The 19,527-nt window shown below is 45.3% G+C and overlaps 1 protein-coding gene across 7 annotated transcripts in view; it reads left to right on the plus strand.

Annotated features, from left to right (window-relative positions):
* RALGPS2 (Ral GEF with PH domain and SH3 binding motif 2) overlaps positions 1-19,527 on the plus strand; it is a 279,019-nt gene that overhangs the window by 244,334 nt on the left and 15,158 nt on the right. For all 7 annotated transcript variants that reach the window (XM_073356496.1, XM_073356498.1, XM_073356497.1 and 4 more), the window contains 2 exons: positions 1,192-1,297; positions 15,220-15,312. In XM_073356496.1, the coding sequence (XP_073212597.1) occupies positions 1,192-1,297; positions 15,220-15,312 (199 nt within the window). The remainder of the gene's footprint in view (positions 1-1,191; positions 1,298-15,219; positions 15,313-19,527) is intronic.

Genomic DNA, 19,527 nt, shown 5'->3' on the forward strand with positions numbered 1-19,527 from the left:
TTTTATTTTTTGTAATTTGACTGACTCAGATGATTCTAATAAAAAATCCAGTTTTTCCCACTAGGACTTAGGAAAAGATTCTAATAAAAAATTGCAACAGTGATACAGCATTGCTTGTTCAGGGGGTAATGACAAATCTATGACCATTTACCAATTAGAATTAGTTATAGTTGAAATATAACTGTATCCTAAGCTTTGGGAAGTGCTTTTTAAAATCATGAATCACCTTCTGGCCTCATTAGTTTGTTGTTCCTCTGTAGCATGGGGAAGGGTCACTTACAGGTTTAAACTAGTATAAGTGGTGGATTCTCTGTAACTTGAAGTCTTTAAATCATAATTTAAGAACTTCATTAACTCAGCTAGTGGTTAGGGGTCTATTACAGCAGTGGGTGGGTGATGGTCTGTGGCCTGCAATATGCAGGAGGCAGACTAGATTATCATGTTGGTCCCTTCTCTCTGTAAAGTCTGAGTCACGGGTTATGTTTACACTACCACTTATTTCAGAGTAGCAGCCGTGTTAGCCTGTATCTGCAAAAAGAAAAGGAGTACTTGTGGCATCTTAGAGACTAACAAATTTATTTGAACGTAAGCTTTCGTGAGCTACAGCATCCGATGAAGTGAGTTGTAGCTCACAAAAGCTTATGCTCAAATAAATTTGTTAGTCTCTAAGGTGCCACAAGTACTCCTTTTCTTATTGTGACTACCACTTATGTCACTCAGGGGTGTGAATAAGCCACCACCCCTCAGTGACGTAAGTTACACTGAACTAAGAGTTGGTGTGGACAGCACTATGTCAGCAGGAGAGTTTCTCCGATCAGTATAGCTACCGCTGCTCATTGGGGGTGGATTAATTAAATTGATGGGAGAGTGCTCTCCTGTCAGTTTAGAGCAGCTACACTAGAACTTAGAGTGGCGCGGCAATACTGATGTAGCTGCGCCATTATAAGCTCTCTAATGTAGCCATAGCCTGAGTGATCATTTACTTCTGCTTCTGACTGTAAATTCCACAAGAGCAATCCCTCATAGCCACCAAAGTCTTGTTTCCATGATGAAGTCTAATAAATAAAATGTCAGCATTTCTAAATTAAAGTACAGATGTTCATATTATGTTTGGGTAATGATTGGAGTACTGCTTTGGGAAAAGGATATTTTATAAATTTTTCATGCTATTTTCTCACATGCTTCTTGTAGTTCTGCAGAATCTGAAGATTTGGCTGTTCATTTGTATCCAGGAGCAGTTACTATTCAAGGTGTTCTCAGGAGGAAGACTCTATTGAAGGAAGGCAAAAAGCCTACAGTAAGACTTCAAATATATGCTAAACCATTTTTCCTTTTCCTTTATTTTAAAATGATATCTTTAAAACAGAACAAAGCTACTTGGTTAAAATCCGGAAGTCTTTGCTCACTTTTTACTCAGTCCTCGCTGAAACAGAACTCTTGCTAAAATCAGTAGGAATTATGATCAGGTAGGAACTGACTAAAAAGTGAGTGAAGACTTCAGTATTAGGTACCTTATATATTTGCCACTTACAAAGGCTCCTGCTCCTAGATTTGATTTTTTGGAATTCATGTGATCTGTCTAAATCAAGGAATTACTGTTACAGAAGTTGATCTTCTGTGTTCTTTCAAAAGTATTTCATTAATCCTAAATTGTTAACATTTTTGCATTTGCATAAACTCCATAACTTTATAAATGCATTTAATTTACCATAGTATAACTTGGTATCTATCCATATCCACCACTAAAAGAAAAAAAATCAAATGCCTTTAGAGGACAAGAGCCTGGAAACTACTGAAATTAAACAGAAATATTGTTAAAATATTAGTGTTGATATAAGTCTATAGACACAGGAAAATTCACATTTACAGCCTGTACAGTTTTATTGCCTCTTCCTTGCATACACAGTCTATAGCTTCATACATTGTTGAGACACCTCTACAATGCCTGAATTAAATAAAACTGGATATATTAAGGAGGAAATGGCATCCTTCTCTGAACTTCTTTGCTTTAAACTATAATGGTAACACTCTGTTAATGATATTTATGTATGTAATAATTATATTTATAACTTCCAGACTCCCCCAAGCCAAAGCACTTGGAATACTGCATGATAAGGTTGGCACCCATGCTTCAGTTGAATCCATGTGGATGGACCCTTATGTTTGTGCCATTGATTCAAGTGCCAGTCTGTGCAGATAAAACTGCAAGATCTAGGGCCTTAATTTTTCTTGATTTAGCAAATAAATATTTCTCTAGAAGTAATGTATCTATCAGATGATTGTAGATTTACACCACAAAATTCCTTGGATTTTATTTACATTTTTAGACCTACATATTTTTCTCCTTAAACCAAGTAGGTTTTTCAAACTTCGACTCCCAAAAAGTGTTCTGTTGTTGGAAGATGTCTTTTTATTTCCTTTTAGTAACTAGAATGTCAGTTTTGCTGCCATTCATATCCAACTAGAGTGTGGAAGTGCTAACCATTTGTTTCCCTTTCCCTCCCTAACTGTTGAACTGATCCAAAGAGTGAACAAGCAACCTGGAGTACAAAATGTCATTATTCCCACTCATTTATTGCTAGATCTTTAATGATGTAAATTGGCATAGTTCCATTGACTGAGGGAGCTATCCCAAAGTATACCAGCTGAGAATCTGTCCCTTATAGACTATTTCTGTATTTTGACATATTTGTCTATAAAGGTGATTTCTTGGATATCACAAACACGAACATCATATCTATTTCTATACTTCTCATTTATTTGCAAGCCCAGTCTATCTTAAATGTCCTTGTTCTAATATAGTAATTTATGCATGTGTTCAACTAATCAAAAGTATTGCAAATGATATTGTAATGTAAATACTTAAACTCAGAGCAAATAAAGTTAATTCATTTTATATTTTAAAAATACGAAAATGTCCTTGTTTGCTAAATCTATTGATGTTAACGAGTGTGTGCAGAGCATCATAATGGATCTTTTAAAACTGCTGGGATTTGTCAACAAATACAGTGATTCTGCTGAAATATTTCATATATTACAATATTCTGGCACATAGTAAATTTAGAGAAATAAGTTAACTGACCATTTAAAAAAAGACTCATGTATTATTAATCATTAAAATATAGTATGAATGTATACAAATTAGAGTAAATGTTTGCAGCACTTTTTTAAATCATCTTGAAGAAAAGCAACTCTGTCCTTTAATTACAATGCTGATATCATACAGTAAATAATACTGCTTTTTGTTAATATTGCTTCTATCAGCAGCTGGTTTGGAAATTTCTTTTTATTTAAACATGGTAATTTCAACTGACAATTTGCTGACAAAGGGCAGCACATCAAAAATAATCGTTGTAGCTTTTTATAAGCCATCACAAATACCTATTATTGTAGCTCAGTTGGCTTGCTGACTGTGGGTTAGAAGCAATGTTGTAGTTTCCACTACACTAGCTTATAGAGATGGTCACATTGTGATAGACTCAGTATCCAGTGAGAGGAAGACAATTATACCACTATATAAGCATCACCTGATTAATGGTGACTTTGGAGCAGAAAGCATGTTTTTCTTCAAGTGCTTGCTCATGTCAGTTCCATTCTAGGTGTGTGCATGTGCCCATGTGCACCGTCGTCAGAGAATTTTGCCTTAGAGGTATCTGTAGGGTCAGCTGTGGAGTGCAGCACTCATGTGTCAGAATATAAGGCACTGCCAGCCCTATGCCCTCTCAGTTGCTTCTTACCGCCCGTGACAGTTGGTCGGTGCGACTTTTTCTCCTTGCCTAGCAAGTTGGTTACCGGTTCTCTCCTTCCTTCAAACTTTGGTGTCTTGTAAATAGTTTGTTTACAGTAGTTAGTTAGTAAGTAGTAGTAAAGTAGTGTAGTTAGTAAGCTGGAGTCCCAGTGGGGTTTTAAGCTTTCCGGGTTTTAAGCCCTGTTCTGCCTGTAACAGGCCTATGCCTGTTAGTGACCCCCACATAGAATCATAGAATAACAGAGTTGGAAGGGACCTCTGGAGGCCATCTAGTCCAACCCCCTGCCCAGAGCAGGACCAATCCCAACTAAATCATCCCAGCCAGGGCTTTGTCAAGCCTGACCTTAAAAACCCCTAAGGAAGGGGATTCCACCACCTCCCTAGGCAACACATTCCAGTGTTTCACCACCCTCCTAGTGAAAAAGTTTTTCCTAATATCCAACCTAAACCTCCCCCACTGCAACTTGAGACCATTACTCCTTGTCCTGTCATCTGCTATCAGTGAGGATAGTCTAGATCCATCCTCTTTGGATCCACCTTTCAGGTAGTTAAAAGCAGCTATCAAGTCCCCCATCATTCTTCTCTTCTGTAGACTAAACAATCCCAGTTCCCTCAGCCTCTCCTCATAAGTCATTTGTTCCAGTCCCCTAATCATTTTTGTTGCCCTTCGCTGGACTCTCTCCAATTTTTCCACATCCTTCTTGTAGTGTGAGTCCCAAAACTGGACACAGTACTCCAGATGAGGCCTCACCAATGTCGAATAGAGGGGAACGATCACATCCCTCGATCTGCTGGCAATGCCCCTACTTATACACCCCAAAATGCCATTGGCCTTCTTGGCAACAAGGGCACACTGTCAACTCATATCCAGCTTCTCATCCACTGTCACCCCTAGGTCCTTCTCTGCAGAACTGCTGCCTAGCCATTCGGTCCCTAGTCTGTAGCAGTGCATTGGATTCTTCCATCCGAAGTGCAGGACTCTGCACTTGTCCTTGTTGAACCTCATCAGATTTCTTTTGGACCAATCCTCCAATTTGCTAGGTCCCTCTGTATCCTATCCCTACCCTCCAGCATATCTACCACTCCTCCCAGTTTAGTGTCATCTGCAAACTTGCTGAGAGTGCAATCCACACCATCCTCCAGATCGTTTATGAAGATATTGAACAAAACTGGCCCCAGGACCGACCTTTGGGGCACTCCGCTAGATACTGGCTGCCAACTAGACATGGAGCCATTGATCACTCCCCATTGAGCCCTACAATCTAACCAACTTTCTACCCACCTTGTAGTGCATCCATCCAGCCCATACTTCTTTAACTTGCTGACAAGAATACTGTGGGAGACCGTGTCAAAAGCTTTGCTAAAGTCGAGGAATAACACGTCCACTGCTTTCCCTTCATCCACAGAACCAGTTATCTCATCGTAGAAGGCAATTAGATTAGTCAGGCATGACTTGCCCTTGGTGAATCCATGCTGACTGTTCCTGATCACTTTCCTCTCCTCTAAGTGCTTCAGAATTGATTCTTAGAGGACCTGCTCCATGATTTTTCCGGGGACTGAGGTGAGGCTGACCGGCCTGTAGTTCCCAGGAGCATCCTTCTTCCCTTTTTTAAAGATGGGCACTACATTTAACCTTTTTCCAATCTTCTGGGACTTCTCCCGATCTCCATGAGTTTTCAAAGATAATGGCCAATGGCTCTGCAATCACATCCGCCAATTCCTTTAGCACTCTCGGATGCAACGCATCCGGCCCCATGGACTTGTGCATGTCCAGTTTTTCTAAATAGTCCCGAACCACTTCCTCCTTCACAGAGGGCTGGCCACCTCCTCCCCATGCTGTGCTGCCCAGTGCAGTAGTCTGGGAGCTGACCTTGTTCGTGAAGACAGAGGCAAAAAAAGCATTGAGTACATTAGCTTTTTCCATATCCTCTGTCACTAGGTTGCCTCCCTCATTTAGTAAGGGGCCCACACTTTCCTTGGCTTTCTTCTTATTGCCAACATACCTGAAGAAACCCTTCTTGTTACTCTTAACATCCCTCGCTAGCTGCAACTCCAGGTGTGATTTAGCCTTCCTGATTTCATTCCTACATGCCTGAGCAATATTTATATACTCATCCCTGGTCATTTGTCCAATCTTTCACTTCTTGTAAGCCTCTTTTTTGTGTTTAAGATCAGCAAGGATTTCACTGTTAAGCCAAACTGGTCGCCTGCCATATTTACTATTCTTTCTACACATCGGGATGGTTTGTCCCTGTAACCTCAATAAGGATTCTTTAAAATACACCCAGCTCTCCTGGACTCCTTTCCCCCTCATGTTATTCTCCCAGGGGATCCTGCCCATCAGTTCCCTGAGGGAGTCAAAGTCTGCTTTTCTGAAGTCCAGGGTCCGTATTCTGCTGCTTTCCTTTCTTCCTTGTGTCAGGATCCTGAACTCGACCATCTCATGGTCACTGCCTCCCAGGTTCCCATTCACTTTTGATTCCCCTACTAATTCTTCCCGGTTTGTGAGCAGCAGGTCAAGAAGAGCTCTGCCCCTAGTTGGTTCCTCCAGCACTTGCACCAAAAACTTCCTGGATTGTCTGTGCACCGCTGTATTGCTCTCCCAGCAGATATCAGGATGATTGAAGTCGCCCATGAGAACCAGGGCGAGTGATCTAGTAGCTTCTGCGACTTGCGGAAGAAAGCCTCGTCCACTTCTTCCCCGTGGTCCGGTGGTCTATAGCAGACTCCCACCATGACATCACCCTTGTTGCTCAGTCTTCTAAACTTAATCCAGAGACTCAGGTTTTTCTGCAGTTTCATACTTGAGCTCTGAGCAGTCATACTGCTCCTTACATACAGTGCAACTCCCTCCCCTTTTCTGGCCTCCCTGTCCTTCCTGAACCGTTTATACCCATCCATGACAGTACTCCAGTCATGCGAGTTATCCCACCAAGTCTCCGTTATTCCAATCACATCATAATTTCCTGACTTCGCCAGGACCTCCAGTTCTCCCTGCTTGTTTCCCAGGCTTTGTGCATTTGTATATAGGCACTTGAGATAACCCGCTGATCGCCCCTTGTTCTCAGTATGAGGCAGGAGCCCTCCCCTCTCACACGCTCCTGCTCGTGCTTCCTCCCGGTATCCCGCTTCCCCACTTACCTCAGGGCTTTGGTCTCCTTCCCCCGGTGAACCTAGTTTAAAGCCCTCCTCACTAGGTTAGCCAGCCTGCTCGCGAAGATGCTCTTTCCTCTCTTCGTTAAGTGGAGCCCGTCTCTGCCTAGCACTCCTTCTTCTTGGAACACCATCCCATGGTCGAAGAATCCAAAGCCTTCTCTCTGACACCACCTGCGTAGCCATTCATTGACTTCCACGATTCGACGATCCCTACCCCGGCCTTTTCCTTCCACGGGGAGGATGGACGAGAACACCACTTGCGCCTCATACTCCTTTATTCTCCTTCCCAGAGCCACGTAGTCTGCAGTGATCTGCTCAAGGTCATTCTTGGCAGTATCATTGGTGCCTACGTGGAAAAGCAGGAAGGGGTAGCGGTCCGAGGGCTTGATGAGTCTCGGCAGACTCTCCGTCACATCGCGAATCTTAGCCCCTGGCAAGCAGCAGACTTCTCTGTTTTCCCGGTCAGGGCGGCAGATAGATGACTCAGTCCCCCTGAGGAGAGAGTCCCCGACCACCACCACCCGCCTCCTTCTCTTGGGAGTGGTGGTCGTGGAACCCCCAACCTTTGGCCAGTGCATCTCATGCCTTTCAGCTGGTGGAGTCCCCTTCTGCTCCCTTCCCCCAGATGTATCATCTGGGCCACTACCCGCAATAGTACCTGTGGAGAGAACATGAAAACGGTTACTTACCTGTATCTGTGTTGCTGGTACATGGACGTTCCCCCTTCTTCTTCTGGAGGTCACATGTTGCCAGATTTCTTCACTGTTCTCCTGTCCACGCTGCGCAGCCTGCTCTGAATCTTCAGAACCTTGTGCCTGTAGAAGCATATCCTGACGTCTGTCCAGGAAATCTTCAGGAAATCTTCAGTTTCTCTTATGCAACGCAGGGTCGATACCTGTTGCTCCAGACCTTGAACCTTCTCTTCCAATATGGAGACCAGCTTGCACTTTGTACACACAAAGTCGCTTCTGTCCTCTGGAAGAAAGACAAACATGGCACATCCAGTGCAGGTCACAACAGTTGAACACTCCCCATCCATATTACCTTCCTACTATGAGCTTCCTCAGGAGAGGCAGTAATTACTCAGAGAAGTCGTTAGGGTGTAAGCCTCAGTGGGCTCACTCCAGGTGAACTCCCAGGCAAACTCCTGCTGTTTGCTGCTCTGCTGTCCGCTGCTCAGCTGGTTCCCTGCCGCTCAGCTGGTTCGCGGAGCACCGGCTTTTTTAAATAGCCAGGCTCACCTGAAACAAAACACTCCCAACTCCCGCCCTTTTCAGCCAACCAATCAAGCACTTGTTTAAACTTTCAAGCTGCCCTCACTGCAAACACTCCGATCCTCTCACCAAGCACACACACTCAGATACCCAGATACTCACCAACACAGATCCCAGGCAAACTCCTGCTGTTTGCTGCTCTCCTGTCCCCCGCTGCTCAGCTGGTTCCCCGCCGCTCAGCTGGTTCGCGGAGCGCCGGCTTTTTTAAACAGCCAGGCTCACCTCATCAGCTGCCTAAAGTGCTTGGGGGAATCACATGTGAAGGACAAGCGTTGCATCTGTAAGAACTTTGGTCCAAGAGCACAAAAGGAGCATGACATCCATTTGAGGGCCCTCCTCACGGAGGTTGCTCTCCGCCCGGCATCAGAGCACTCCCAGCCAGACTCTACTCCCAGCACTTCGGCCTCGTGTATAGTGCACCCCCGACACCGGGCTCTGCCCAGCAATGCTCCCCTTCGCCAGTGCCCAAGAAGAAACTGAAAAAACACGACTCCCCAGCAATAAACCAAGCAATAAAGGCCAACAGGCATCAGGTAAAGGATCCAGTTCAGGCTGCCCGTTCACCCCGGAGCTACTTGGGAGTGCCTCCCTGGTCGGACGCCCTAGCCTCCCCAGAGATCCACCACCAACTCCCAAGAGTAGTAGGGGACCCTCACTCATGGCAGGGCTGTTGTCTTCCCAGGACCTCCTACCGGCATCCAGAGAGCAAAGGATCTCCCAGCACCACTGGCACTATGCACAAGGCTGGACCTGGCAAAGGCTCCCTATGAGGGCAAGCCAGCCATAAACCTCCTGCCCCTCCAGGGGGCAAGCGAACATGCTGGTCCCCAAAGCTGAGGCAGCACTCTGTCTCCACAGTCCAGGTTGCCAGTTAGACGTCCTAGTTGCCGGCACTGCACTCAACAGTCTCCACCTACCTGACCCGGCTCGTCCAAAGGGAGATGTCAGTCACAGTATGGCCAGCACTGATTGTCCTCCCACCAGCAGTCTCCATGGCATAGATCCCCATCACAGGACCACAGGAATTATCTCTGATGCGGTACGAGTTTCCTCACTCCCAGCACCAATCTGCCTACTCAAGGCACCGTTCACTTACGGTGACATTTAGCCGTCAAACTCTGGCATCGAGAGCACCATGGTCACTGAAGGGCTCTGAAAGGGAGTTGAGCCCCGCTCCGAGGCAGCACCGGCATGAGTGGGCACCTGAGGTCTTGTCGACCTCCGCGATGCCTTCCTGGCAGCAGGACCAGTGGCCAGCACAGTGGCTCTACTGGAATGCTTGGGGCATGCTGGTTATGCCAATGCCCTTTTAACACCGCTCATCGATTGCTGCTTTGGAAAAGCAATCGACAGCACTGGCAGCACCGGGCTCAGTGTGTGAAGCAGAATTGGATGCCAGGAGGTGAATGCCCACTCCTAATGCCCCTTCCCCCACAGGAGATGATGTCCTAGGCCCTCCCCATCTCCAGATGAGGGTGTTTCGGGGCTCTCTTCTGCCAGCCCACTGAATGATTTTAAAGAGCCACCAGGCCCTGCTTCGAAGGATGGCCCCGAACTTGGGCCTGGAGGTGGAGGATATGATGGAACAGTTGGACACGTTGTTTACTGTGCTTTTGGCATCAACCCACTCATGTGTCGCGCTACCGGTGCACGATGGGGTCTTAAAAATAACTAAAGCCCTCTGGCAAACCCCGTTTTCCATCCCGCCCACTTCCAAGAGGGCTGAAAAGAAGTATTTCATCGCAGTTAAAGGGTTTGAATACGTGTATACCCACCCACCTTTGGGGTCGCTGATCATCTCTGCTGCCAACGAGAAAGACAGATGGGCAAACCAGTTCTACTCCCAAAAATAAAGAAGCCAAGAGGCTGGACCTTTTTGGAAGAAAAATTTATTTAACGGCCAGCCTTCAGTTCAGGGTAACAAACCACCAGGCTCTTTTGGGGAGATATAACTTAAACTTATGGGATTCCCTCTGTAAGTTCAAGAATTCCCTGCCCCAGGACTTGGCCTAAGAATTCAGGGCCCTAATTGAGGAAGGTATAGCAGTGGCTAGATGCTCCCTCCAAATGGCCTGGGACGCAGCTGATTCGGCTGCCAGGATGGTCGCATCGGCAGTGGTCATGAGGCACGGTTCCTGGCTTCAGACCACAGGCCTGTCCCAGGAGATGCAGTCCTCTATCCAGGACCTCCTGTTTGATGGGAATGGACTCTTTGCAGAACGAGTGGATGCGAGGCTGCATGGACTGAAAGACACTTGGGCAACCCTACTCTTGCTGGGTCTGTATATGCTGGAGTTGGCAAGGAAGCAGTTCGCCAGCCACCCCTGCCTCCAAGGTCTTGGCAGTCTCGGCAGAGATCTGCAAGGAGAAGGGACAGAAACATGAGTTTTTGTTGTCACCGCCTTCCACCTCCTGCTCACCTGTGCAGCCCAGCCTGGCGAAATATCTTGGGGAGCCAGAATTGCTCATTTTGAGGGTGCACTCAAAAGCGATACCCCAGTCAGCTTCCTGGATCTGCCTCATTCTTTCCTCAACCACCAACACCCTACCACAGGTGACTTCGGACCGCTGGGTGCTTGAAATTATATCCCTGGGCTACACCCTTCAATTCTCAGCTGCCCCCTTTCTCACCCCCATTCCCCATCCCTCTTCAGGGACCGTTTTCATGAGCAACTCCTCGTTCAAGAGGTTGAGAACCTCCTGCAAATGGGAACAGTGGAGGAGGTCCCTTGGGAAATGAGAGGAAAAGCGTTCTTCTCCTGTTATTTCCTAATCCCGAAAGCAAAAGGAGGCATAAGATCCATTCTGGACCTGCAGCACTTCAACAAGTCTCTCAAGAAGTTGAAGTTTCGCATGGTCTCCCTAGCCTCCATCATCCCCTCCCTGGATCCGGGAGACTGGTATGTTGCCCTTGACTTGAAGAATGCTTATTTTCATATCTCCATTTTCCAAGGGCACAGGCGATTCCTCCGCAGTACGGTGGGCCAGCACCATTTCCAATTCAGAGCGCTGCCCTTTGGTCTCTCGCTAGCCCCGCAAGTGTTCACAAAATGCATGGCACCAGTGACCACTTACCTGAGGCGTCGAGGCGTCCAGGTCTATCTGTTTCTCAACAATTGGCTCATCAAGGGCAGAATCTTGGGAGCAGGTGCAAAGGAGCCTTGATCTGATACGTTCCACCTGCCATGACCTGGGCCTCTTGATAAGCGAATAGAAATCAACCCTAAGACTGGTGCAATGGATAGAGTTCATGGGGCGGTCCTCAACTCTATGCGAGCGAGAGCTTTCCTTCCAGACACCCATTTCCAAGCCATGTTGGACTTAATTTCTCATGTTAACTTGCATCTGCTTGCAGTTGTTAGGCCACATGGCGGCGTGTACGTATGTGGTCCATCGTACCCAGCTCCATCTCCAGCCACTGCAAGCATGGTTGACATTGGTTTACATCCTCAACAGACATGATCTAGACCAGTGGTCACTAACTGCTCAGTCTCGATCCTAGAGGATCTCACAGTCGATCGCGATCTCCAGCGGGGCTGTCTGACCCGGCCCCACACTACTTCCAGAAGCGGCCAGTGCAGCCCTAGAGGTGGGGAGTGGGGCAGGGGTCTCCCTTCACGTGCTGCTCCTGCCTGCAAGCACTGCCCCCGCAGCTCCCATTGCAGTGCTTGCAGAGAAGGGCAGTGCGTGGAGCCACATGCTGCCACCCCCATAGACACACACTGCAAACCCCTCAGCCCCAACCCAGAGCCCACACCCTCTCCCGAACTCCAACCCCTACCCCAGCCTGGTGAAAGTGAGTAAGGGTGGGGGAGAGCAAGTGATGGGGGAGGCGGGATGGAGTGAGTGAGGTGGGGCTTTGGGGAAGGGGCAGGGCCTCAGGGAAGGTGCGGAGTAGATCCTAAATTGCCCTTAAATTCAAAAAGTGATCTTGGGCATAAAATTGTTGGAGACCACTGATCTAGACAGAGTGGTCAGGGTGCCAGATCATATTTGGTCATCCCTGGATTGGTGGTTGGACCCCGACTTAGTGCTGGAGGGAGTCTCCTTCGCAGCCCCATCTCCATAGCTGACCCTGGTCTCTGATGCTTCGGACCTGGGCTGGGGGGCCCACCTGGGCGAGCTCAGCACACAAGGCTGCTGGTTTCAGGATGACCTGTGCCTCCACATAAACGGCAGGGAATTCAAAGCAGTTCACTTAACCTGCCAGCTTTTCTGCCCCACCTGGAGGGCAGGATGATACAGGTCCTGATGGACAATACTGCTGCGATGTTTTACATCAACAGGCAGAGTGGAGCGAGGTCATCATCCCTCTGCCAAGAAGCTCTATATCTTTGGGACTTCTGTGTGCAGCATACCATTCATTTGGTGGCCGCACACCTTCCTGGGGCCAGGAACATGGTAGCTGATCGCCTCAGCAGGACTATCTCTTCTCACCACAAGTGGTCGCTCCATTCAGAGATGGTCAGTGTGACCTTCCAGAGGTGGGGAACTCCCCAGGTGGACTTGTTCGTATCCCGTCAGAACGGGAAGTGCCACATGCCCTACTCAATACGGGGACTGGACAGGGCCTCTCTGTCAGATGCCTTTATGCTCCCATGGTCGGGGGCTGTGATGTATGCCTTCCCACGGTATCCCTAGTTCAAAGTCCTCATGAAGATCAAACAAGACATGGGGAAGGTTATCCTGATTGTCCTGGCTTGGCTTGGCCTCGCCAGCACTGGTTCGGTGACCGCCCCACTGCAGCTGCCTCTGGCCAGATCTGCTATCCCAGAACCATGGCAGTCTTCTACACCCAAACTTGGCAGCACTGTGTCTGACAGCCTGGCTGCTGCATGGTTGCATGCTGAAGAATAGGAGTGTTCAGCCATGTCCAGCAGGTCCTGTTGGATAGCAGAAAATGCTCCACCAGGGCTACTTACCTGGCCAAATGGAAAAGGTTCATGTGCTGGACCTCAGACTGGGGTGTCCGGCCCGAACAGGCCTCACTGCAGTCGATCTTGGACTACCTTCTGCATATCAAGATCCAGGGCCTCTCTCTTTCATCAGTTAAGGTCCATTTGGCTGCTATTTTGGCCTTCCACCCTCCATTACAGAGTAGGTCAGTCTTCACTCACGACATGACAATCTGGTTTTTGAAAGGTCTGGAGCAGCTCTATCCCCATGTCTGTGACCTGGTCCCTCCTTGGGACCTGAATCTCATGCTGTCATGACTCATGGGTTTTCCCTTCGAGCCTTTGGCTTCCTGCTCCCTTCTTCTACTCTCCTGGAAGGTTTCTTTCTTGGTGGCAATAATGTCTGCCTGCATGGTCTTTGAGATTAGGGCACTTGCCTCGGAGCTGCCCTATATGGTGTTCTACAAGGACAAGGTCCAGCTACGACTGCACCCAGCTTTCCTGTCCAAAGTAGTTTCTCAGTTTCGTATGGGTCAGGACGTATACTTACCCATCTTCTTTCCAAAACCTCATAAGTCGGAAGAGGAGCGCAAATTGCAGACTCTGGACATCAAGAGAGCCCTGGCATTTTACATTGAAAGGACCAAGCCGTTCTGTAAGTCACAGTAGTTTGTCATGATGGTGGATAGGATGAAAGGTCTTCCAGGTTCTGCCCAGAGAATTTCATCCTGAATCACTGCCTGCGTCCGTTTCTGCTATGATCTGGTGAAAGTTCCTATGATCTGGTGAAAGATCTGGGTGTAACCGCCCACTCGACTAGGGCACAAGCCTTGTCGTTGGCCTTTCTGGCCCAACTGCCTATTCAAGATATCTGCAGGGCCGCTACCTGGTCATCCATCTACACGTCTCATTACACACTTACCCAGCAGGCCTGAGATGATGCTGGCTTCAGTAGAGCAGTGTTGCACGCCACATAACCATGAACTCCGAGCCCACTTTCAGGAATACCGCTTGTGAGTTGCGTAGAATAGAATCAACATGAGCAAGCACTCTGGAAAAAATGGTTACCTACCTTTCTTTGAGATGTGTTGCTCTTGTCCATTCCATTACCTGTCTTCCTGCCCCTCTATTTGAGTGGTTGACAAGAAGGAACTGAGAGGGCGTAGGGCTGATGGTGCCTAATATACCAACGCATGAGCTTGGCACTCCAGAGGGCACCAATGCCGACCCTGCTGATACCGCTAAGGCAAAAATCTCTGACAACTGCACACATACACCTAGAGTGGAATGGACATGAGTAACACATCTCAAAGAACAACAGTTACGAAAGGTAGGTAACTGTTTTTTCTACCCTGGTAGATGGAGGATGAGTACTGAAATGACAGCAGCTAAAATGGGTCTTAATAGTTGTGTTGCTACAAATATGTTGTGATAAATCAGTAATTTCCAAAGAAGTCAGTGTTCTAATTCTTGATTTCCCTTGATGGCAAGTATATCATTAAAAAGAAAAGGTATTTCTGTACCCAAAGTCAGTGCCGTATTGAATGAAAACTCTTGGTAAAGTAGAGGAAATAAATATTACCTTGTTTGATGCCTGGATCATAGAGGAGTGATCAAGACCTCTGTGCACTAGTTTCTTGATTCATACTGTGTTCCTATGTATTCTTAATCTAACTAGATTAAGACTGGATCTAGACTGTTCTCAGTGGTAGCTGATGACAGAACAAGGAGTAATGGTCTCAGGTTGCAGTGGGGGAGGTTTAGGTTGGATATTAGGAAAAACTTTTTCACTGGGAGGGTGGTGAAACACTGGAATGCGTTACCTAGGGAGGTGGTGGAATCTCCTTCCTTAGATATTTTTAAGGTCAGGCTTGACAAAGCCCTGGCTGGGATGATTTAGTTGGGGATTGGTCCTGCTCTGGGCAGGGGGTTGGACTAGATGACCTCCTGAGGTCCCTTCCAACCCTGATATTCTATGATTCTATGAACTAGAAATAGCATCAGTGAAAAGGCAGCTCTTTTTGGCTGGGCTAGGTCCTGGGCAGTTGCTGTTCTAGGGAAATTTGTGGGATGATGAGGTAAACATACATGCATTTTTAACAACAGTATTTTGTTTTATTAATCTGTTCTCTCTCTTTCTCTGTAGGTAGCATCTTGGACAAAATACTGGGCAGCACTATGTGGAACCCAGCTTTTTTACTATACTGCAAAGTCTCTGAAGGCTACAGAGAGAAAACATGTATGTATTATAGTGCATCTCCCTACACTGCTGCCAAAATTTAAAAGTAAATGCACTCTCCTGATACACACACTAACAGAATAATCCAGGACCTGCAATTGAGCACTATCCTGTCCTTCGGGCAGTCTGTGTCATCTCTATGGATACAACTTAATAGAAGTAGGCACTTTAATAGGCTATACAGGGAACATCTGTTTTGCATGTGTCATTTGGGCTCAGTGAAATTGTATATTAGACACATTAGAGAAGACCCAGAAAGAAAGCAATTGCTAATGGTCATCTTGCGTTTTCACCTATAGACCATACCTTCCTACAATATCTGATTAGAATATATCACTGCCCCTTCCCAGCACCCAAGCAAACGATGGCAAATATAAATATGTAAATGTATAAAGAACTGGAGAATGTGTTAAACTCCAGTTTTTGTGGATTACTCTTCCTGCCTATTCTGTCTAATCCAGTAATTCCCAAATTGTGTTCTGTGGACCACCAGTGGCTGTACTGCACTTCTTGGTGGTATTCAGAGAGCTGGATTGTCACATGATGTTGGCTCCCTGTCTTGTTTCCAGCTGCTAAATCACATTGAAAGAAGCTAAAATTACATTAAATACTTCCTTATTACTATTCTTTTATGTAAGCAATTGCTGTAGTTGCCCCAGGAATGTTATGCCATAACCACTGGAAGGGGAGAAGGGTGGTCTGTGTAGTCATGAAAGGGGGGAGTGAATGCATCTGTCAAGAGATGGAAGAAAATTGGGAACCCCTGATGTTGTCTATGTAGAGCCTATACTGTGACTATCAGTTCTAGGCAGTAGCTCTATCCAGTGTTTCAAGTCTTCATTAGCCATGTGAATTTTGTCAGATGTCACTGTACATTAGGTCATTACCTTTGTATAAAGCTGTATAATTTTAGAAAATGAGAAGTTGTGCTCCAGAATCCTGGACTAGCTTGTTTATCTGTGGTAAAAGATGTTCTTTTCCTATTTCTCACATGCAGAGGGCAAAAGCAAGATCTTGGATCTCTGAGAGTTCTGCTCTACTTTTTGTAAAAAGAATCCACTAAAAATTGTCTTTGTCATTTATATAACAAGCTGGGTATTTTCCAAATTTATTTACACTAGTTAATTTAATAGGGAAACCCAATATTATATTATCTAAAGTAGTATAATGATAGTAGCTTAGTGCACTAAAAAGGTTTGCATAACTTCATTATTTTTTCTCCCCATTTAAATTGGCATTCTGTTTGCTTAGTTGAGAGCAATGGTCCTGCTTAATCTAATCTGTCAATTGTTACTACCTAGTTTGAAACTAGTGAAGTGCATTTTTGGACAGATTTGTGTGTGATATTAATAAAAAACTTATAGTCAAATCTGCCTCACTAAGAGTAGAAGTAGCAGGAAAGAAACAAGATTGTACAAATGATTATATTAAAAAAAAATCAAGAAAATAATTTGTTGCTGGCATTATATCATCAAGGATTTATTGCTTGTCTTTCTGGAGACACTGAGAATTGAAAAAGCCTCCTTTCTGCAAGTATGTCATGTTTTGTGCTCCTGTTGCTGACTCGATGCCTTTAGGCTTTATTCCAAATAATGTATTTTTTCAAGAACAGAATCATCATTCTATAAATCTCTTTTTTCTGGTGTTTTCTCCATTTTAAAATATCAAGTGATAACTCAGAAAGGGGGAAATAGTACTTCCCTAGGACACTAATATGAATGAGAAAGGGTTTTACTATAATACCTGTAACATGCATATACTTCTCAACAAGTAATTTTAAAACAGATTTAATAAAAATGTTGTTGGGGAAAAAAATCCGAGTAGCTCTTGGCAGTGGAAACCTAGGGGAGTTACATAGCTAGCTATTATATTCTGTTTCTAAATAAAAAAAAGTTTCACTTCTATTTATAGATGGCTTGTTGATTAACAATTTATTTCAGAGTAAAAATACAATAATGAATATCACACTATAAGGAGAGCAATCTTTTATCTTAATTTAGCATAATATTCTTATTGAGGATAAGTAGTATACATTAAATGGACATATAATAATACTTCTCCAAAGGTAAATATATAATTCCCAGATCAGAATCTTTAAACTGGAGATAAGACTGAAACTGTATCAGTAACTTTAAAGGGAGGAAAAACTATTAATTTCACTTTTAATGGAGATATATCAACACTTTGTCATTTTATCTGTCCTGCTGATGACCTTATTAGTGTAGTGCCTTCTGATGCTCCCATGTGGTGGTGCAGCTTTGCACCTCCTATATTGCAGGGTTATTGTGAAACAGAATAGTGTAGCCCTCAGCCTGCCCCTTAGGTTCTGAGTATCTGATTGTGGGCTGTCAGGGAGCCTGTTACAGCTCATGCTTGTTTAGTTGCGATTCAGGAATGAAGTTTAACTATCTGAGGGTAAATTGGAGATGGTCTGCAGCTGTGTGAATTTCATTTGTGTTTAGAAGGTAGCTGATGCATGAATTGGTATATCTTCTGTTCCACAGGTTAGGTGGTGCATGTGAAATGAATTTGTTAAAAGTTTGAACTTTGTCCTTTTCAGAAGATGAACACCAACTTATTGTCTTGCAGCTATTAATATATAGAATACAAACATCAGTTATTCAAACTTAGTCAAAGCTACCATATAATGTTCCCTCATATCTGCTAGTATAAGATGAAATCCATAGTCTGTATTGGGAGGATGAGAGGTGTGAGAGGTAACAGGCAACTGAGGGGAGCAAAACAGGTTACTTTTTATTGTAGAGAGAGTACTTGAAACTATGAGGTGATAAGGTTATTTATAGTTGGAAGGGGATGGATGTGAACTGGTCATGAGAGAGGGATCTTTTTTTTTTTTTAAGGCATATACATGTCTGATATGAAAAATGTAAATAGTAATATGGTACTTAGCTCTTTGCATGTTAAAAGTGCTTTACATTAATGTGGAGACAGTTGTACAGAGCTGCAAGGGCAGAGGATGTCATGGGTCTCATCCTTTGGGGAAACCTCCAGAAGTTCCCTTGTGGGCAGAGAAGCACCAATTGTACTTTGAACTCTTGCTGAAGTAATCAGTAGCCTTTATTTTTAATTTTTGGGCATGGCTGGCAAGTCTCTAGTTGCCCCAACATTCAGCTAACTTAAAGGTTTACACAGTGAGATATTAAACAGGGTTTTTTATTCCAAACCCTCTGGAAGGGTTAATTCACAAACAACTAATTTTGTTTTCCAGAAGACATTGGAATTCTGTCTTAGGCACTATTCATGGTGGTCCTCTTGGCCTGGGGTCCAGCCGGAGTATGTTCCACTCTGGAAGCAAAGTCCTCTCCCATAGCCTCAAATGCTGCTTTCTTTTTTTAAAGGATGGCTTCACCCGTGAGGCCAGATGTCAGTTCTTTCCTCCTGAGTTGTGGAGCGGGTATTTCTCTCTCCTACATGGAAGCTTCTGTAGCCCTTTCCCCCTTTTTTTCTGGAAGTGGTGTGTACACACTGACACAAATCCCTGTGCTGTGTCTCTCACATTATCTATTTTTACTACTTTGGTGCTTTTTGCTGTTCTGCCTTTTTTCTTTTTCTCAGCTCTCTGCTTCCTCCCATCCTTAGCCCTCCTTAGCTCAGTTTCCCCCAAGTGGCGCACCATCAAAGAGCTTCCAAAGATCAATTTCAAGCAGAGCCAAATTTTCCAACCACAAGGGGAAAACCCCTGAGGCCCTATGAGGAGGCAAATATTTGTTTTGAGCAACTTAAGCAGTGGCCCAGGAGGGCTTATCTGTCTCTGACCCAGAGCTGGTAAAAGAGTATGGTTGTACACATCCTGCCTCTCAGATATGCAAAGTACACACAGCGAGATAAAAGGAGAGACTTGATACTGGCAAACAATCCGAGCTAGTCACAAAAAGGAGGTGGTAAGAGCAGATGGCTCTCATCTTTCTAAAATACCCTTTTCAGTGGGATTTGCTAAACCAAGCACTTGAAAGATGAGCCCGTTAGGGGTTGAACATCTACTAGGGTTTTCATCCTCACATAAGGGAGAAAGGCAAGAACAGTCTACAAGCCCAAGGCAGATTCTCCTTGCCCAAAGGAAAAGACAAAATAGTTTTAGAAGTGGACACGTTGTCCTCTTTTTCCTCTAGGGCAAAAGTTCCACAGCCCAAATTGAACTTCAGATACCTTGGCAAATGTTTTCCCTCCAGTGACAAAGAATCATTCATGCTTATA

This window comes from Lepidochelys kempii, chromosome 8, assembly GCF_965140265.1.
Source record: "Lepidochelys kempii isolate rLepKem1 chromosome 8, rLepKem1.hap2, whole genome shotgun sequence".
Lineage (NCBI taxonomy): Eukaryota > Metazoa > Chordata > Testudines > Cheloniidae > Lepidochelys > Lepidochelys kempii.